General features: G+C 40.6%; 1 protein-coding gene across 2 annotated transcripts; it reads right to left on the reverse strand.

Moving 5' to 3' along the window:
* Positions 1-2,051: 2,051 nt before the first annotated feature.
* Positions 2,052-5,947, reverse strand: LOC118938689 (uncharacterized). 2 transcript variants are annotated; one of them, XM_090198155.1, is made up of 6 exons: positions 5,732-5,926; positions 3,754-5,414; positions 3,611-3,643; positions 2,608-2,649; positions 2,411-2,512; positions 2,052-2,257 (listed from the first exon to the last, which is right to left on the reverse strand). In XM_090198155.1, exons 2-6 carry the CDS (start codon positions 3,886-3,888, stop codon positions 2,150-2,152), a joined length of 420 nt encoding a protein of 139 aa, XP_090054281.1. In that variant the 5' UTR covers positions 3,889-5,414; positions 5,732-5,926; the 3' UTR covers positions 2,052-2,149. The 2 variants fall into 2 exon arrangements, with proteins under 2 accessions (XP_090054281.1, XP_090054282.1); XM_090198156.1 differs by lacking the exon at positions 3,754-5,414 and having other exon boundaries at positions 5,732-5,947.
* Between the last annotated feature and the right edge of the window lie 15,206 nt (positions 5,948-21,153).

Below are 21,153 nucleotides of genomic sequence, written 5' to 3' on the forward strand. Positions count from 1 at the left end.
GTAATTAAAGAGTAGCAGTAAAATAACAATAGTGAGACTATATACAGGGGGGTGCCGGTACAGTCAATGTGCGGGGGCACCGGTTAGTCGAGGTAATTGAGGTAATATGTACATGTAGGTAGAGTTATTAAAGTGACTATGCATAGATGTTAACAACAGAGATTAGCAGGTGTAAAAGAAGGGGGGTAATGCAAATAGTCTGGGTAGCCATTTGATAAGATGTTCAGGAGTCTTATGGCTTGGGGGTAGAAGCAGTTTAGAAGCCTCTTGGACCTAGACTTGGCGCTCCGGTACCACTTGCCATGCGAAAGCAGAGAGAACAGTCTATGACTGACTAGGGTGGAATGTGTACAGGAAGTTGTGTCGACCATGCAGAATCGCCATCTTCCTGCCCACTTTGTCATTTCGACTTTCCTCCAGGAGCTTATGACTGCATGGAAGTCCCCATCTACATTAAAAGTGTATATATCTCTATGGGTCATGACCAGTTTGCGGGTGCATCACCAGGGGTGCACCCTCTAGTATCGCAATTCATGAATGGTGCCTGCAGACTATGGCCCCACAAGGCTCCTTCAGAACCTCATGACATTGCATTGCTTTCTTGACATTGCTATAAACAAAACCAATCCTACCTAGTTTTGTCGCACCTGGACTACTGCCCAATCATATGGCCATGTGCCACAAAGAGGACCTATCTCTCCTGGCTCACAATAGAGGAGAGATTGACTGCATCACTACTTGTCATCACTATTTGACAGCTCAGACACCCATGAATACCCCACAAGACAATCCACCAAGTCCAGAACGGACTTGGGAAATGCACAGGACCACAAAGAGCCACAACTACATGGAAATCTATTCCACATCAAGTAAATCATGCAAGCAGAATAAGTAGTAAAATAAGATTTAAAAAACAGATAAAACTGTGAGGAGACACAAACCCAGGCACACACACATGTATACTCACACACACGCCAGCACACGCAGTCTACACACAATTATGCATGGTGGTATTAGAAATGTATTTTAAGAATTTCTCGTCAAACAGAATAGCTTTTTGTGTGTTATGGAGAGAACACCAAAGTTCGCATTGTCTCGAAGCAGAGACTGGCACATTGGATTACCAACGCAGTGTCAAAATCATACGCTGCAGCAGGTAGACCAACTCAAGACGACATGGTAGCCCTCTCCATCAGGGGTATGGCCACTTCATTGGCCCTGTTCAGAGGGGCCTCCCTGGACTCTTTCTATGCTGTGGGAAGCAACAGTGGGAAGCACCTCGGTACAACACCGTTGCATTGGTCATTCACACTGGCTTGTCGTTAGGTTAGCTAATTGGCATGTCATGGTGACATCCAGATTCCAGATGGTGAACAACACTACAAGTTATTTCTCCCTTGCCCATTGAAATAAACATCACTTTCTCTTACAAGTTTTAACTAGAGCCAAGCTGTTGTTGCCAGATAGCCAGCATAAACCAGCTAGCTGGTAAGGGCTCATCAGGATGACTGACTAAACCAAATCCATTCGTCTCGACTCTCAGCTGTGCGACATAGGTTATCCATTTTGGCTCCAGAAGTGTCTGTATAGCCTCTCCCTTTTGTGCAATTAGGCTCCTTCCTGAATGTATACTTCTAATGCTGTCCCCAAGAGTTTCACGTTTGATTGACAATAGCCTGTCCACTGTATTGTTGGAGAGCCTAGGTCAGGAGAACCCCAAAAGGTGGCATACCTTGGTATTTTAGCTCGATGTTCAAAAACATTCAGTGTTGTCTTTATTATGTGTTACATGATTTGTAGCATCATGGTTTTGGGTTAAGATTATTTTTAAAAAAAAATGTAATAGCCTATCTTCGTTTCTAATCATAAAGAAGTGTTGTTTGATTCAGCCAATAATCATGATTGAAAGGTCAATAAAATATATGGCCATAACATTCTTTAGACAGATTTATCTGTGATGCACTTTGCCATACATAGACCTACACAATTTAATTTACTGGTCATTTCCCAATCAAGTCAATAGAGAAAAAGCAAACTCAGGAGTAGATATGTCTGTTTCAGGTGTTTAATCAACCATTTAGCCGTACAATTTCAAATAGATAAATAGTAAATAAATACATTATACATATAGAATATTTCAATCATTTTGTTATGGTTTGAAGCTGTTCAGTCCTTGGAACACTTGTCTCAGCTGCTCCAGAAACACCCGTGGAGACACCACTGGTTCACAGTGAGGGGCCAGCTGCTGAAAGCCCGGCTATGAGAGAGAATAACATATACATCCGGTAAGATCGTTGTAAATGTAAGCAATGTAATGGTAATTTCATGGCTCTTCTGTTATCTCTGCCATATTCAGAATGGCATTATAGTCTAAGAGCAATTCTGTGCATGTTTAAGGAAAATAACTTACCTTGGACCAAAAATGTAATCTTCTAATCAGTAAGCGTGCAACAGGATGCACACTACTCAGTGAAGCAAGTCCCTGTTTGAAGTAGTCTGGTGTGCACGTTTCCTATTCAAAGTAACGGAAGAAAACGGTTATAAAGGTACACATTGGATGAAATGACTACTGTATAAACTCCAATGTACATATTATGCGTCGCTTACCACTAATGTGATGGGGATTCGGAGACACTGGCATTTTAGATCCTGCAGAGAAAAGTAAGTGTCAAAAAAGTACTACTTAAGTCGTTTTGGGGGGGTATCTGTACTTTACTATTAATATTTTTGACAACTTTTACTTTGACTTCCTAAAGAAAATAATGTACTTTTTACTCCATACATTTTCCCGGACACCCAAAAATACTAGTTATATTTTTTATGCTTGTCAAGACAGGAAAATTGTTCAATTCACGCACTTATCAAGAGAACACCCCTGGTCATCCCTACTGCCTCTGATATGGCGACCCACTAAGCAAATGCTTCGTTTGTAAATTATATCTTAGTGTAGGAGTGTGCCCCTGGCTATCCGTAATTTAAAAAACAAGAAAATGAGGCTCTGGTTTGCTTATTATAAGACATGTTCAATTATTTCTACTTTTACTTTTGATACTTAAGTATATTTGAGCAATTACATGTATTTTTGATACTTAAGTATATTTAAAAGCAAATACTTTTAGACTTTACTCAAGTAATATTTCACTGGGTGACTTTTACTTGAGTCACTCTCTATTAAGGTCTTTACTTTTACTCAAGTATGACAATTTGATACAGAATTGTACCACTGCCGGTACAGAACTGTTTACTATAACCACTGTATTGCAATACAAAACATACATTTAGGTCAATATTCCTCTATCAGAGAGCAATGCATTACGTTAGGACTGAATATACTAAGATATGAAATATGCTTTGCAGATTGAAATAACACAACAGAGGAAGTTAGGGCAGCCTGCTGTGGTCGGCTGTTGTAGCTGTGTGTATTCTGATTAAGATTAGCAATGTCACAAGACAGATTAGAGATTATTTGGCTCTTTGCTCAAAAGGGGTGTTTCATGAAGTGTACAGTGTACACAAGAATCAGACTGGCACTGAGACGTTTTTTTAAAGATCGAGTGTAATGAAGTGAAGAAAAGATTAAGCCAATTATCTGAGATTGTTATGGACTCACCATTCCAGATGTGCTGCAGCCTTCATGACAGTTCTGTTGTTCAGGAAACAGAGGTGACATTAGTTACATTACTTTAATCGCTACAACAAGTCTGGACTTGAACATTTGTTAAAAAGGTTTTAGTGTAATAATAACTACCTTACCTTAAGTACATTTTTAATTGTATTGATATCATTATCATATTCAGTTCTTCCTTGAAGTGGTGCTGGAGATGAGGTGGCCAAACTAATCATCATTGAGAGCAGCAGAAGAAGCATTTTGCGTTTGTGCATTGCCATTTCTCTATTGATAAACCCGAATAAACAACTGGTTCCCAATGATTTGATTCTGGACCTGTGTGGCAGCTTTTAAGGACCATTATTGACATTTCCAAACAACTGGGGAATCCCTGATGCCAGTTGTCTCACTATAATTATTTGTCAGACTATTTTCCCACTCAGGCCACTTTAGTCAGATGCCAAGGCGTGAGTGCGATGTGTGCTACTGTCAACCACATATCACTGAAATCTCATTGTTTGTGTGGTATTTCCTAGAGTGATCTTCCATTCTGCTAGGAATATAGAAACAGTAATTATGTTGTGCTTTTATCATCTCAACTATCAATTAATTTGCAATAAAGAGCCTTTGACAATCTTACAGACTAATAAAATCAGTGCCCCATACATTTTCCCATATAATTTTAAGGACAGCATGCTCTCAATATCATTTCAAAACATACTTCGCATAACAAATGGAATATATTGACAAAATGCAGAAGGTAGAGGTTAATCATAGGATTAACCTGTTGGTCTTGTTCCTGTTATTGGCAGTAGCCTCTCTCACCACCAAGTTCCGCTTCATTGGCTAACACAATTAAATGTCAGGGGCAATCTGCAGTTCAAACAGAAAAGCGGTCACCCCACCACCTTTTTGGGTAAATTGTTGAGGAATGGGGCTGGAAAAATGGAACCACTCTCAAATCCATCGATGGATGCAAGAACTGACCTATTGGATGGATTAGTAAAAGCAAACTCATATTTTGGGTTCTGATGGGACTATACAGTTAAACTAAACTCCTAAGGCATTTATAAGTTATATTCTTAAATCAATGGCTGAATATCATTAATACAAAAATGGATGTAGCAATAGCAGATTGCCCATTTAACATAACATGCCCTTACCGTTGGCTATAAAAAAAATATTTTTATATTTTACAATGCATGCTGATAGAAGGTCAAATAGTTATCAATCGAAACATCGTAACCACATCATGCACAACACTTGGCTTTCCCCGTGATGAGCCGTGTACAGACAATACTGAAGCCCACAACATGGTTTTCAAACGAGGTTAATCTACACATCAAACAGAGAATTACTGACACACTAGGTAGGAAAAAGTAAAGATAAGAACTTGGGGTGAAAAGGTTATTTGACTCGTTGACTTTACGCAAAAATGTGTACAAAAATTTAAATAATTAATTTGAAGCCATCATCCTGTTATTGTAACGAAGATGCAGGCAGTCAGGAAGCAAGTGCAGTCAGTGAGTTTAATAAGAACAAACCGCGTGAACACACAAGCGTATCGTCTGAACATGAACACAGAAACAATACTGCCTGATGGGTGATTAAAACGGAGTGCTAGATAAAGGGGGAGTAATCAGGGAATTGATGAAGTCCAGGTGTGCATAATGATGGGTTGTCAGTGTAACCGGTGCTATACTGCACCGCTGTAACTGCGTTGTGTGTGGTTGATGGAGACTATAGACGTGGACTTTGGAGATCAGGTAGTTTTAATCAAGCAGAACTCACTCTCTGCATCCTGCATCTGCATCCAAAAGGAAATAAAACATTTGTAGAGCACATATGTTCTGAGAATCGTTGCCTCTTTCTACAACAGATGCACAATAGGAGGGACTGGGATCATTCGAGGAGCTAGCCATCGTTCACACATACAATAGCCTGCCAATACCTTTGCTAGCTATTAACCACATGTTGAATTCAGAATGTTGATATCCTAAAAAGTACAATTACACGTGCATCTTAACAATACCATCCACTTCTGAATAACCTCTAAACATACATCATTATTCATGAACAAAACACTGTGTATGACTTTGTAAAGAATCAAACAAGCTTGCCTACCTCTCTCAGTACATCAAAATGATTTGAGCACGCAGGGCAAAACGTAAGTACACACTCCCCTTCTCCCAGGATGCAGGCATGCATAATAACAAATCAACATGACATATTAATATGTGAACCTGGTGAAATTCACATAGTACTTTAACAACTGTTACACCAGGACCTGTGGTTAGTAGACCGACGACGTCGAGCCCCGGAGGGGGGGATCGGGAGTAGACTTGACCGTAAACCCTCCCACCCCCCGATGCGCAGCTCCAGCAGTAGGACGACTCTGGTCAGGAGGACGGCCCTGAGGGCGAGGATCGGGCCGGTCTGGACGGCGAAGGTGGAATTCTCAGATTATGTTGGGATCTAGAATATCATCCACCGGAACCCAACACCACTCCTCTGGACCGTACCCCTCCCAGTAAACCAGGTACTCTCAAGGTGCATTAAATGACGAGAGCCATAGGGAGGAAAACATACATTCTGACAAGCAGTCAATGCACAACAATTCAGATGGTTTTCAACAGAACCGGCAGCCCGGCTTGACAACTCTTCGCTACAAACGATTGGCAGCTTAGTGGGCATACACATGAACCTATTCAAGTTAGTAAATACATTTTGAAATGACTTGTATTATTAGCTAACTAGCTGTGTGTAAAATAATGAGCTGCTAGCCCTTGATCATAAATCTCAGTTCCATTACATTTACACATAATGTAAGTCATTGAACTAAATCCTCTTATGTCCCAACGTGCCCCAACCTGCAGTCTGAACATTGACACGCATCTCTTGTGGTACGGTTTTGGAAGCATTAGGACATTTTCTTTAATATCAGCTATGAATAATAATAATAAGAAATAGTTACATTTATATACACCTTTATAGGGTTAGTGTTCCCACACAGCCATATCGCCATGTTACAGCTCGTGTTTACTGTAAACAGACAGAAGACACAGTCAACTACCTGTGCTAATTACTTGATTCTGTGACTCCAACTTTGTGTCAACAGTTTGGGGAAGGCCCCACCACAAACGTGTTGTCATTGAAAAATACTGTCGGCTGCAACTGTGTTAAAACAGTGTACAGTAAGTAAGTGGGTATTTTGCATTTATGAAATTATTTTCTTGTGATATAAAAGTAAAGGGATTCATGTTTTTAGAACCGTATCACAGTTGAGAATTGATTCACGTTCAGGAGGAATAATGGTCTGGGGCTGTATTTCAAGGTTCGGGCTAGGCCTCTTAGTTCCAGTGAAGGGAAATCTTAACAATACAGCATACAATGAAATTTGAGACGATTCTGTGCTTCCAACTTTTGGAGAAGGCCCTTTCCTGTTTCAGCATGGCAAATTGAGGTCCTGGTATGTCAAGATCGGTGAGGAAGAACATGACTGGCCTACATAGACCCCTGACCGGAACCCCATTCTAACACCTTTGGGATGAATTGTAATGCCGACTGTGAGCCAGGCCTAATCGACCAACATTAGTTCCCAACCTCACTAATAGTCTCGTTTGTGGCTGGAGGCAAGTCCCCACAGCAATGTTCCAACATCTAGTGGAGAGCTTTTCCAGAAGAGTGGAGGCTGTTACAAAAGTAAAGGGGGGGACCAACTCCATATTAATGTCCATGATTTTGGAATGTGATGTTCGACAAGCAGGTGTCCACACACTTTTGTAGTGTACCTCTCCATATAGTCTACCTCGCCATGTAGTGTACCTCTCCCCATCTTTACAACCATTGAATCTATATGTTTTGACCATGACAATTTACAATCTAAGGTAACACAAAGTAATTCAGTCTCCTCAACTCTTCAACAGCCACACCATTGGCAGATTCAGCTGAAGTCTAGAGCTTATGGAATGATTTGTACCAAATACAATGCTCCTAGCTTTTGAGATGTCCAGAACCAATTTATAACTGGCCACCCATTCCAAAACAGACTGCAACTCCTTGTTAAGGGTTTCAGTTACTTCATTAGCTGTGGTTGCTGTCATGTATATGGTCGAGTCATCATCATACATGGACACACAGGCTTTGTTTAATGCCAGTGGCAGGTCATTGGTAAAAATAGAGGGCTTAAAGAGCTGTCCTGCTGTACACCATTAAAGAAAACCCTCTGAGTTCTATTAGATAGTTAGCTCTGAATCCACAATATGTAAGATGGTTTTGTGATTAATAAGCCATCTGATTCAATGAAAGATGGAGTTGAATTTGTCTTTCTGCCCATAATTTAATTTAAAGTACTCCAAAGTTTTTTATATCATTGATCTATTGTCATTGACCGTAGGTTTTGTGTGAAAAATTTAGTTTTTTCTCTTTGATACTCTGATGTTAAAGGTGTATTGGTTCCTACTAACCAGCCTGGTAATAGCTAGGTTTGTACTAGTGTAACCGATGTGAAATGGCTAGCTAGTTAGTGGTGGTGCGCACTAATAGTGTTTCAATCGGTGACGTCACTCGCTCTGAGACCTGAAGTAGTTGTTCCCCTTGCTCTGCAAGGCTTTTGTGGCGCGATGGGTAACGATGCTTCGTGGGTGACTGTTGCTTCGTGGGTGATGTGTGCTGAGGGTCCCTGGTTCGAGGCGAAGAGAGGGATGGAAGCTATACTGTTACACTAGCTATGCTGATGGTCATTAATGTTTTTTTCACTGCACCAGATCTCACTGAGACTGGATTCCCAAAAGACATGCTATTCAGCTCCCTATGATTGCCTGATCTTAGTGCAAATATCCAACAAGGAGGGGCCTTGCAGTGTGTGAATTGTCTCAAATAAAAAATAAAGTTAACTTGACTCTTAAGACTGCCAAGCTGTCCTCAATTGGTTGAACCTCTGTCCGGGAAAATGTCCTCAGGATTATGGAACAGTTTGTTTATAAAATGTTGTTTGAATCTTACAACATGTATTAGGATAAAACAAAACTTTACCATTTAAAGATGAGATGAAAAATTGTCCAACTGTCAAATTTTGATATCCTCTTTCCAGTGGTGGAAAAAGTACCCAATTGTCATACTTGAGTAAAAGTAACGATACCTTAATAGAAAATGACTCAACTAAAAGTGAAAGTCATCCAGTAAAATACTACTTGAGTAAAAGTCTAAAAGTATTTGGTTTTAAATATACTTAAAAGTATCTAAAGTAAATGTAATTGCTAAAATATACTTAAGTATCAAAAGTCAAAGCATAAATGATTTCAAAATCCTTACATAAAGCAAACCAGATGGCACCATTTTCTTATTTATTTTCTTTACGGATATCCAGGGGACAACTCCACTCAGACATAACTTACATACAAAGCATTTGTGTTTAGTGACTCCGTTAGATCAGAAGCAGTAGAGATGCCAGGAATGTGTGTGAATTGGTCCAACTTCCTGTCTTGCTAAGCATTCAAAATGTAACTAGTACTTTTGGGTGTCAGGGAAAAAGTACATAATTTTCTTTAGGAATGTAATGAAGTGAAAGTAAAAGTTGTCAAAAATATAAATAGTGAAGTACAGATGCCCCAAAAAAATACTTACGTAGTTGTTAGAAATATTATGAATAAATGAATAAACAATATCCTCATTTTAAATAGAACTGTAACTAAGTAAACTTATACTCTGTTTTATAATATCTGATTAACAATATGAGTTCATAAGAAGGGATTGTGTGACACCGACAAGGAGTAATTAAAGTTAATGAACACCATTCCAACTAGGAAGAAAGAAATGGGTTGTGGATTAAGTAAACAGATAAGGTAGTTAACCTATGGTTGAACCGACGAAACTTAGCTCTGGGGTGTTTTAGATAAGACAGTGAGTGCATTCCTAGGTTTTCTGTTAATTAGAACTGTCAGCTAAGTGGTGATTGATAATGGTGAGTAGTCAAAAGTTAATTCAGTTGTGTTGTGTGTCCTGTGTATGTGCTAGGGGGTCAGAATGAACTCTGAATGAACTCAGAAAGAACTTTTAAAGTTCCCTTTGACCCGGTCTGGAGGAGATTCATTTTAGGAGCAACGAAATGACGTCATGTTATTGTATATAAACTGTTGCTTGTGGTAACGTGGCAGCGCGCTCCGAGAATAAATTATGTTACCTATTATTGATAAGACTGGTCTCCGTCTATTTTATGCAAACAAGAGTCTTACAAATTCTCATGAAATAGATTAAGGGAATTCAATTAATGAAAACACATTGGTATAATTAAATTACAGTAACAGTAGTACTTTAAAGTATTTTTACTTAAGTACTTTACACCACTGCCTCTTTCTTAAAATGTTTCAGATCGATGACCAATGATTTAATGTCCCACTTCAATATGAAGTATGAAAAATATAAACGCAACATGTAAAGTGTTGGTCCCATGTTTCATGAGCTGAAATAAAAGATCCCAGAAATGTTCCATATGGACAAAAATATTATTTATCTCAAATTCTGTGCAGAAATGTGTTTACCATCCACCTGACAGATGTGGCATATCAATAATCTAATTAAACAGCATGATCATTACACACATGCACCTTGTGCTGGAGACAATAAAAAGGCCACTCTAAAATATGCAATTTTGTCACAAAACACAATGCCACAAATTGTCTCAAGTTTTGAGGAAGCGCGATTGGCATGCTGACTGCAGGAATTTAATGTTAATTTCTCTACCGCAAGCCACCTCCAACTTTGTTTTAGAGAAGTTGGCAGTACGTCCAACCGGCCTGACAACCGCAGACGCCATGTAACCACGCCAGCCCAGTACCTCCACATCCGGCTTCTTTGCCTGCAGGATGGTCTGAGAGCAGCCACCCGGACAGCTGATGAAACTGTGGGTTTGCACAGAAACCGTCTCATGGAAGCTCATCTGCGTGCTTATCGTCCTCACCAGGGTCTTGACCTGACTGCAGTTTGGCTTTGTATCCGAAATTCAGTGGGAAAATGCTCACCTTCGATGGCCACTGGCATGCGGGAGAAGTGTGATCTTCATGGATGAAACCCGGTTTCAACTATCAGGGCAGATGGCAGACACGCGTTATGGCATCATGTATGGCGCCGTGTGGGGGAGCTGTATGCTGATGTCAACATTGTGAACCGAGTGCCTCATGGTGGCAGTGGGGTTATGGTTTGGGCAGGCATAACCTACGGACAACGAACACAACTGCATTTTATCAATGGCAATTTGAATGTACAGAGATACCGTGATGAGACATCTCATGTAAATTTTGTGAATTTTTATTAGGATCCCAATTAGTTAATGCTGTTTACGTTAGCTAATCTTCATGGGGTCCAACATCAATTAAGAAGACAAAACAAACAATTACAAATTAAGACTTGTCCACTAAAAGACCAGGTTCACCGGTAGGACCGAGTGCTCTGGTGGGCCATACAGAGAACTTTTCCTCTCCCTTTAACTTGCACCCCTTTTAATGCCATTTTGCTGTGGGGAAACCAGACAAAATCTCTCCGGGTACTCATCGACTCTGTGGCTGATGAGAGCTTTATGGACACTACTCTGGCGTCTGAGCTAGGCATTCCCACTCAGCCCCTCTCCATTCCCATGGACGTTAGAGCGCTGGACGGGCGCTCTATAGGCCAGGTCACCCACAATACCTACAGGTGTCAGGGAACCACAGCGAGACGATCCAATTCCTGCTTATTAAGTTGCCTCAGGTTCCCGTGGTATTGGGATTATCTTGGCTCCAACGACCCAATCCCCTTAGACTGGTCTGCTGGTGCCATCATAGATTGGATCCCGTTCTGCCACGCTCACTGCCTAAAGTCAGCGCAGCCTGCCACAGGATGTTTTCCTGGGGGCTCGGAAGTTGCCCTGGACCGGAGACCCAAGGCTATGGAGACCTACATTGAGGGTTCTGCAGGGTTCATCCATCCTGCCTCCCTCGCACAGCCATTGAAGAGGAGTTGGACAAATTTTCACAGGCCACAATCAACAGCCTGATCAACTCTGTAAGAAGGAGATGTGTCGCACTGCATGTGGAAAATAGTGGTTACACCAGATACTGACTGGTTTTCTGATCAATGCCCCTACCTCTTTTTTTAAGGTACAGTATTTGTGACCAACAGACTCCCAGTCATGTGAAATTCATAGATTAGGGCACAATGAATTTATTTCAATTGACTGATTTCCTGATATGAACAGTTTTTAATATATTTTTTTATTTAACCTTTGTTTAACTAGGCAAGTCAGTTAAGAATAAATTCTTAATTACAATGACGGCCTAGGAACAGTGGGTTAACTGCCTTGTTCAGGGACATAGTGACAGATTTTTACCTTGTCAGCTCAGGGATTCGATCTAGCAACCTTTTGGTTACCTGCCGCCTCAACTCAGTAAAATCTTAGAAATTGTTGGTGAAGCCTCAAAATTGCCCTCGCTAGAAGCATGTATTTCAGATATAAGGAAGTGGATGGCTGCAAACTTTCTACTTTCTACTTTTTTTCTACTTTTAACCTCTAGGTCCCAAGAAACAAAGAGATCTTCTGTTGAATCTGACAATCAATCTTAATGGTTGTACAGTCGTCTCAAATAAAACTGTGAAGGACCTCGGCGTTACTCTGGACCCTGATCTCTCTTTTGAAGAACAAGGACAACTTTTTTCCATCTACGTAACATTGCAAAAATCTGAAACTTTCTGTCCAAACATTATGCAGAAAAATGAATCCATGCTTTTGTCACTTCTAGGTTGGACTACTGCAATGCTCTACTTTCTGGCTACCCGGATAAAGCACTAAATAAACTTCAGTTAGTGCTAAATACGGCTGCTAGAATCCTGACTAGAACCAAAAAATTTGATCATATTACTCCAGTGCCAGCCTCCCTACACTGGCTTCCTGTCAAGGCAAGGGCTGATTTCAAGGTTTTACTGCTAACCTACAAAGCATTATACATGGGCTTGCTCCTACCTGTCTCTCTGATTTGGTCCTGCCATACATACCTACACGTACGCTACGGTCACAAGACGCAGGCCTCCTAAATGTCCCTAGAATTTCTAAGCAAACAGCTGGAGGCAGGGCTTTCTCCTATAGAGCTCCATTTTTATGGAATGGTCTGCCTACCCATGTGAGAGATGCAAACTCGGTCTCAACCTTTAAGTCTTTACTGAAGACTCATCTCTTCAGTGGGTCATATGATTGTAGTCTGGCCCAGGAGTGTGAAGGTGAACGGAAAGGCTCTGGAGCAACTAATCGCCCTTGCTGTCTCTGCCTGGCTGGTTCCCCTCTTTCCACTGGGATTCTCTGCCTCTAACCCTATTACAGGGTCTGAGTCACTGGCTTACTAGGGCTCTTTCATACCGCCCCTAGGAGGGGTGCGTCACTTGAGTGGGTTGAGTCACTGATGTGATCTTCCTGTCTGGGTTGGCATTGAAAGTCAATATATATAAAAAATGAAATTAAAAAAAGAGTTCTTAACAGGGCGTGTTTTTTTTTTTACCCTCGTGCCGTGGCGGAGATCATTGTGGGCTATGCTCGGCCTTGTCTCAGGATGGTAAGTTGGTGGTTGAAGATATCCCTCTAGTGGTGTGGGGGCTGTGCTTTGGCAAAGTGGGTGGGGTTATATCCTTCCTGTTTGGCCCTGTCCGGGGGTGTCATTGGATGGGGCCACAGTGTCTCCTGACCCCTCCTGTCTCAGCCTCCAGTATTTATGCTGCAGTAGTTTATGTGTCGGGGGACTAGGGTCAGTTTATTATATCTGGAGTACTTCTCCTGTCCTATCCGGTGTTCTGTGTGAATTTAAGTATGCTCTCTCTAATTCTCTCTTTCTCTCTCTCTCTCGGAGGACCTGAGCCCTAGGACCATGTCTCAGGACTAACTGACATGATGACTCCTTGCTGTCCCCAGTCCACCTGGCCATGCTGCTGCTCCAGTTTCAACTATTCTGCCTGTGATTATTATTATTTGACCATGCTGGTCATTTATGAACATTTGAACATCTTGGCCATGTTCTGTTATAATCTCCACCCGGCACAGCCAGAAGAGGACTGGCCACCCCACAAAGCCGGGTTCCTCTCTAGGTTTCTTCCTAGGTTTTGGCCTTTCTAGGGAGTTTTTCCTAGCCACCGTGCTTCTACACCTGCATTGCTTGCTGTTTGGGGTTTTAGGCTGGGTTTCTGTACAGCACTTTGAGATATCAGCTGATGTACGAAGGGCTATATAAATAAATTTGATTTGATTTGCATGTATCGTTTATATTTGTGTTCAGTGGAGCTATCTGCATCTATGAACACCTGTGTTTAAATGGAAGACAGACACCACAAATGTGTTGTCACTGAAAAATACTGTTGGCTGCAACTGTGTTAAAACCGGTTAAAACAGTGTACAGTAAGCGTGTATTTTGCGTTTGTGAAATCATTTTGATATATGAAAGTAGAGGGATTTATGACTGGAATCATACCACAATTGAGAATCAATTCAAGTTTAGATGGAGTGTTTCGCTTTTTTGGCTACTAGAGCCAATTCGCCCTTTAAACAGAACATGTAAGGTTCTTGGACTAACACCGAACCGAAACCGGCTGCGCGCGTGCGCCATCATGCATAAATGTATTTTGTCAACCCACACCAAACGCAATCACGACACGCAGCTTAAAATATCAAAACAAACTCTGAACCAATTACATTAATTTGGGGACAGGTCGAAAAGCATTAAACATTTATAGCAATTTAGTTTGTCCGATTTAGCTAGCTTGCTGTTGCTAGCTAATATGTCCTGGGATATAAACATTGAGTTGTTATTTTACCTGAAATGTACAAGGTCCTCTACTCTGACAATTAATCCACACATAAAACGGTGAACCGAATCGTTTCTAGTCACCTCTCCTCCTTCTAGGCTTTTTCTTCTCTTAACTTTATATTGCGATTGGCAACTTTCATAAATTAGCTGCATTACCGCCACTGACCTCGTTCATCTTTCAGTCACCCACGTGGGTATAACCAATGAGGAGATGGCACGTGGGTACCTACTTCTATAAACCAATGAGGAGATGGGAGAGGCAGGACTTGCAGCGCGATCTGCGTCATAAATTGAACTGACTTCTATTTTAGCCCTTGGCAACGCAGATGCTCGTTGGCACGAACGAGCAGTGTGGGTGCAATAATTGAATAATATAGATTTCCACATTTATTTTGCAACGCACGCGTTGCGCGAGTGGTGTAGTCAGCCTGTAAGGAGTAAAGTTAGGCTCATTTAGTCCAATATTGGGCTAGGCCTTTAATACACTCTGTGTCCCAGTCTTTCTATGGATGTAATGTCTGTGGGTGAATAATGAAACGATTAATGTATGCAGATGTGCAAAAAAATTGTGCTGTAGATTTGTTTTTGCCATTGCTTGATATATTTGAAATGTGAGAATATGTTGCACTTTTAAGTTGAATTGGTGCCTATGAAAAAAATTTGAAATGTAATGAATGTTTTCAATATCCAACTTTATCCTCTGCAATACTTTTTACAGTAGGTAATAACAGAGGTGGAAAAAGTTCTCAATTGTCATTCTTGAGAAAGTAAAGATACTTTAATATAAAATGACTAAAGTGAAAGTAACCCAGTAAGATACTACTTGAGTAAAGGTATCAGATTTAAAATGTACTTAAGTACAGTGGTGGAAAAATAACTACATTTTCATACATGAGTAAAAGTACAAGGTAAAAGTAAATGCTAAACATCAAATTCCTTATAACCAGTCGGCACAATTTCCTTTTTTATTTATTTTTTTGAAAGCCAAGGGCACACTGCAACACTCAAACATAATTTACAAGGGACATTATCTTGATAAGTGTGTGAATTTGACCTTTTTGCTAAGCATTCAAATTGTAACTAATACTAGTAAAAAGTACATAATTTTCTTTAGGAATGTAGTGAAGTAAAATTAAAAGTAGTTAAAAATATAAATAGTAAAGTTCAGATACCCCAAAAAACGACTTAAGTAGTACTTAAAAGTATTTTTACTTAAGTACTTTACACCACTGAGTAATAAGCTGTTGTCAGGTGGTCATTACCAGGTTATGATGAGGTTTTAACTATGACCAGTACATCATATAGCCCATAATAAAGTGGTCAGGATTATGACCATTTTGGTCATATGGTGGTTAGAGAAAGACTTCATAAAAATTTCATTTTTCAACCAGTTTGCGACTGACATCTTTTCAACCAGGTTCTGCCCACTGGGTCACCTGATAAGTATGCGTGCATGAGCATTGCAAAATAAGTTGACATGTTATTCAATCATTTCACCCACACCGCTTGCGCTCGTGTATGCGTAACCAAGGGCTAAAATAGAACTTGGTTTTATTTGAGGCGCTGCAAGTCCCCTCCTTATTGGATAGCAAGTCCACTCCTTACTGGATATCAGGAAGATACAAACCCACATGGATGCTTGAAAGACAATCAAGGAGAGATTCATTAAAGATAAACTAAACTAAAAACGTACTTTTCCCCTCTTTTATCTGTGGATTAATCGTTGGAGTAGAGAAGCACAGCTTTGTATGACTACAGGTCAAAATTCTACAAAGAACCAGCTAAAAATGTCAGGTTAAATAACCACCCAATTTACATCTTCCAGGTAAATGTATGGACATTTGCTTTCTGCAAACTGCAGTACCAAAGCAAGACTAAAGAAGCAGTCGAAACAGTGCTTCTAGACGGGAACCCGAGCCCCTTGGTGTGGATCAGGGATGGACAACTCCAGTGTGTTAGCTGGGGCTGGGGCAAATGTGTGACACCCTACAGGCCCCGGAGGACTGAAGTTTCCCCATCCCTGAAATAGATGATTGTTGCGACTGTCAGTGAAAAGTAGAGGCCAAGCCTGGCATATTGCAATATTTCAAAATACAATCGCGGGAAAACATAGTTCAGAATGCAAATGGCTAGAGGGAAAATGGTAAAGAGAAGACAATGGAAATACCTATTCCTCTTCTCAACTTAATTTAGCGAACAGTAGGTTATAGCCTATCATACTGGCACCATGCAGCAAAGCGCATCGGTCATATCCCCGGTAAGCACTCATATTCATTCTATATCATTGTTGGGTCAGTGCCACATAAACTTTTGTTTTTGGATGGACATCATACTGTATTTGTGTCTCCCCTTCTCGTCAACCTATTATAGGGACCAGACAATGTCGTTTTTATAGATATGTTTGTCAGTGTCAGCAGAGTAGGCTTCCCTGTAACCAGTGGAGGCTGGTGACTAGAACCATTTAGGAGGATGGGAGACCCACAGTATAGGGGCAGAATGCACAGAGATGACAAAGTGTATTTAAAAAATAGTCAAAGACTAATTCTTTTAACCTAAAGCATTTAATAAAGACATTTAAAATACAATATTATGGGGAATAGGAATGAGAGGTCGTCTTACACCATTTTGGAAAGGGATCACAGCAGTGATTGAATGACGGTATGAGGCATGAGTTGAGGTGTTCAGAGGCTTGACCAATGCAGGACAGGATTTGACTGGGAAGACAAAAAAATATATAAGACAACACACTATACAGTTAGACAAAAGAGCTAAGAATGAGTTAGTCCAAGCAAGGAGTAAAATCATTAATAATGTGACTGTGTAAGTGATTGACTCTACATGCAGTAATGAGAGAAAATTGATAGGGTACTCACAGTGCTTGGAGGGGAAACATTCAATGTGCCAGTGGATGAGCAGGCACATGAGACTTGGCTTCAGTTCATGCCAAAAGAAAGTTGACAATGGTAGTGGAGTGGACTTAGCTGTAAATACAAATGGCAGATACATTCCATTACAGCAGCGCCATCATAGATTTGGACAACGAGTTTCTCTATGAACTTTTTTATTTTTTATTTCACCTTTATTTGAACAAGTTCTCATTTACAACTGCGACCTGGCCAAGATAAAGCATAGCAGTGTGAACAGATAACAACACAGAGTTACACATGGAGTAAACAATAAACAAGTCAATAACACAGTAGAAAAAAAAGAAAGAGTCTATATACATTGTGTGCAAAAGGCATGAGGAGGTAGGCGAATAATTACAATTTAGCAGATTAACACTGGAGTGATAAATTATCAGATGGTCATGTGCAGGTAGAGATACTGGTGTGCAAAAGAGCAGAAAAGTAAATAAAAACAGTATGGGGATGAGGTAGGTGAATTGGGTGGGCTATTTACCGATGGACTATGTACAGCTGCAGCGATCGCTTAGCTACTCAGATAGCAGATGTTTAAAGTTGATGTGGGAGATAAAAGTCTCCAACTTAAACTCAGACATCTCAAAATTCATAAAGTCAAACACAGATTGCGCATCTCGCCCACTTGACACATTAAAGTAGCCCAAGAAACGTCCCTGAATAAAGCCCTGACCATCCACATACCTGAAGATAACGGACAACTGCAAGCAAACTGGTGCAGGTCCCAGAGCGGTGGGGCAATTTTTAACAGTTGCCGATACAGCATGTCAGATTCCTAATGTTTAGGTGTAGCCTATGCTGCTGCAACATCTATGTCATGAATTTTTGCTTGCGTCTGTCCGGAGTGATTATGTGTTATCCTCTTTGCTAAATAAATACTGGAAGAAAGTGGAAAGCCTACCTGAGCACACGCGAAAAAATGCCCTGGGTCAACTCCCAGAAAAGACAGTCGAAAGTTCCATATGTTCAGCAAGTAAAGCATCATAATGTGCAATTACCTCTGCAAGCTCTTGTTAACGGAACTTTTCATATCGTAGTGTCCACCTAAAATAAAATTATTGCATTCCCCGCTTTTGTTTTTTCGTTTAGCTGAACCATCAATGTTCTTCAGGTAGTGCTGGGCGATATGGCCAAAATGTAATTTTTAACCAAATGTTGCAATTTCGATTTAGATCAAAACACTTGGGTGAACTTTTGGAATCATGGAAATAGAATGTTTATTCTAATTCTATAGTTAGAATATAAATAATAGTGGCCACTTTGAATAGTGTTGTTTGACATGACAACGAATGAAAATGCCATGGACGAGTTATTGTGACAGGTTAGGAACAAAAGTGATGTTCAGTGTTTCCTAGGGGACCATATAATCTTTGCCTACATTAAATCTTTATTCATGTAGCCAGCATATTCATGCTTCGCCTATTCCTCTTTGATTTAGAAGATACTGTTGCACAAACTACATGCTGATTTAGGCCTCCATCAGCACTGGTAACAGGCTGTATTAGCTAGCAACGTTTGCTCTGACTCAGTACTTGTATTAGCCAGCTAACACAATTTAGCTTAACTTGCTAAGAAAATAAAAACTAGCTGTTTCCAGATGTAAGAAACACAAACTAATATTGTAATTATAGAACGCTTGTGGATTTATATTAAGATAAAATTGGAAACAACATCGTTGTCATCAACATTGTTGCATGTGCTGCATTGACCATGCAGACTGACCGAAAGTGTCTCATGGTCAAGCAACAACAAATGCGCTCCTTGAGTGACGGAGTGGGACTAGGTCTATGTGGTAAGCGGCATGGAGAGAAAGGGGAGGCTCAAGTAACGGAGTAAACTATTTTAAATGGACGTTACACATGGCGTATCACATTTAACAAACCAAACATTCAAATACCGTTATAGAAGGTAAAGTCAAAACCCAAACCGGTTCGCGCATCAATACCGGTATATAGTAAATTACTTTATAACGCCCAGCCCTATCTTCAGGTCACTGCACCCACCCACCTTTCAACCAAGGCTCAGACTTTCCAAAAAGCAGGTAAGGCCAGCAGTACAGGCCGCCTGATGAAAGGCTCCCTGTTCACCAGCTATACTTTTGATTCGAGTTAGTGTTGAACGCCCTCACCTTTTCATGTCATAATAAAACTGATCTATAACGACACAAGGCGAGACCCAGATGCAGACACGGGAAGCAGATGGTTTGAGCTCTGATATTTATTATACTCCAAGGGGTTGGCAAAAGGCAGGTCAGAGTCCAAAACAGTACAGGGTGGCAGGCAGGAGGGCTCAGAGTCAGGACAGGCAAGGGTCAGAACCAGGAGGACGACAAAAAAGAGAGATTGGGGAAAACCAGGAGCTAGGAGAAAACTGCTGGTTGATTTGGCAAACAAGACAAACTGGCACAGACAGAAAACACAGGTATAAATACACAGGGGATAATGGAGAAGATGGGCAACACCTGGAAGGGGGTGGAGACAAGCACAAGGACAGGTGAAACAGATCTGTGTGTGACAAAAACAGTGTATTTTAATCAATTATTTGGTGACATGAATATATTTAGTATAGTTTTAATGTTTCACAATTATATTTTTATGAAATTTCCCTGAGGAGGATGGTCCTCCCCATCCTCCTCTGAGGAGCCTCCACTGCCTGTAATGTGTGCAGTAGCGGGGCGTGGGTAAAATCACGCACCTTTCTCTATAGCTATAGAGAAAGGTGCAGCGTTTTTGTCCTCATTATATAAATGCTTGAATCTTAAAATGATGAAATCTTTAAAAAGGTATAAGTAAGGTAATACAGTAGATTTGTTTTCTCTGCCCTAAGGACCCTGTCACATCCTGATCTGTTTTACCTGTCTTTGTGCTTGTCTCCACACCCTCCAGGTGTCACCCATCTTCCCATTATCCCCTGTGTATTTATACCTGTGTTCTATGTTTGTCTGTTGCCAGTTCGTCTGGTCAGGTCTTACCAGTGGTCTTTCCCACCTTCCTGTTGCGCTAGTTCTATAGTCTCCTAGTTTTTCCTGGTTCTGACCATTCTGCCTGCTGTCCTGTACCTGCCTGACTCTGACCTGATCACAAACCTTTGCCTTCCCTGTGTTATTAATAAATACTCTGAGAACTGTACTATCTGCCTCCCATGTCTGCATCTGGGTCATATCCTAAGTTGTGATAAACCCAATGTATTTCAGCACCCCTCTGGACCAGGATGGAGAGTCAAGTTGCAGTATTTCCATTGAATAGGATGTAGTGAATGGACATGTAAAAAAATATATTAAAAAATCAGTTGTAGCCTATTTGACATGGAAGTTCACTGTCACCCTATATCCATTCACTTTGCTGTTACTGTTTCCTGTGGAGAGGCCAATGTTACATGTTGTTGGTGAGTGGGGCCATAAATAGACTGGTGCAGAAAGATCGCACAGCATAAATTGGGCTCCATCTTTTGGCATAGTAGTGGAATTACTGAAGATGTCCAATAATGCTTTCTTGTTTAGGGTTTTATATCTCTGGCATTTGTTGGGTTTTATGTGTTCAAATCAAGCTTTATTTATAGACAGACATGGAATGCAATACAATGTGCATTACAGGAAAAAATGAATAAAAACAAGGAAAAAAGAAACTGAAATATTTACTACACAAACACAAGAGGATAAACTAAAGAATAACAAAACTGAACGACTAAAAAGCACCCTAAGGAAAAACAAAGCTAAAAAGGTGTGTTTTTAGTCACAGTTTCGGCCTCCCTCAGGTTCCATGGCAGGCTATTCCAGAGGCTGAAGGCATGGTAACTAAAGGCTGCCTCTCCA

Source organism: Oncorhynchus mykiss, chromosome 14 (assembly GCF_057628025.1).
Source record: "Oncorhynchus mykiss isolate SJ-2025 chromosome 14, ASM5762802v1, whole genome shotgun sequence".
NCBI classification, from domain to species: domain Eukaryota; kingdom Metazoa; phylum Chordata; class Actinopteri; order Salmoniformes; family Salmonidae; genus Oncorhynchus; species Oncorhynchus mykiss.

Bases quoted from the DNA above. Each gene is read 5' to 3' on its own strand.
- LOC118938689 (XM_090198155.1), bottom strand. From the start codon at position 3,888: ATGGCAATGCACAAACGCAAAATGCTTCTTCTGCTGCTCTCAATGATG. The intron at 2,650-3,610 runs GTGAGTCCATAA...TTTTCTCTGCAG, and splicing joins GCTGCAGCACATCTGGAATG to GATCTAAAATGCCAGTGTCT. The intron at 2,513-2,607 runs GTAAGCGACGCA...TACTTTGAATAG, and splicing joins GAATCCCCATCACATTAGTG to GAAACGTGCACACCAGACTA.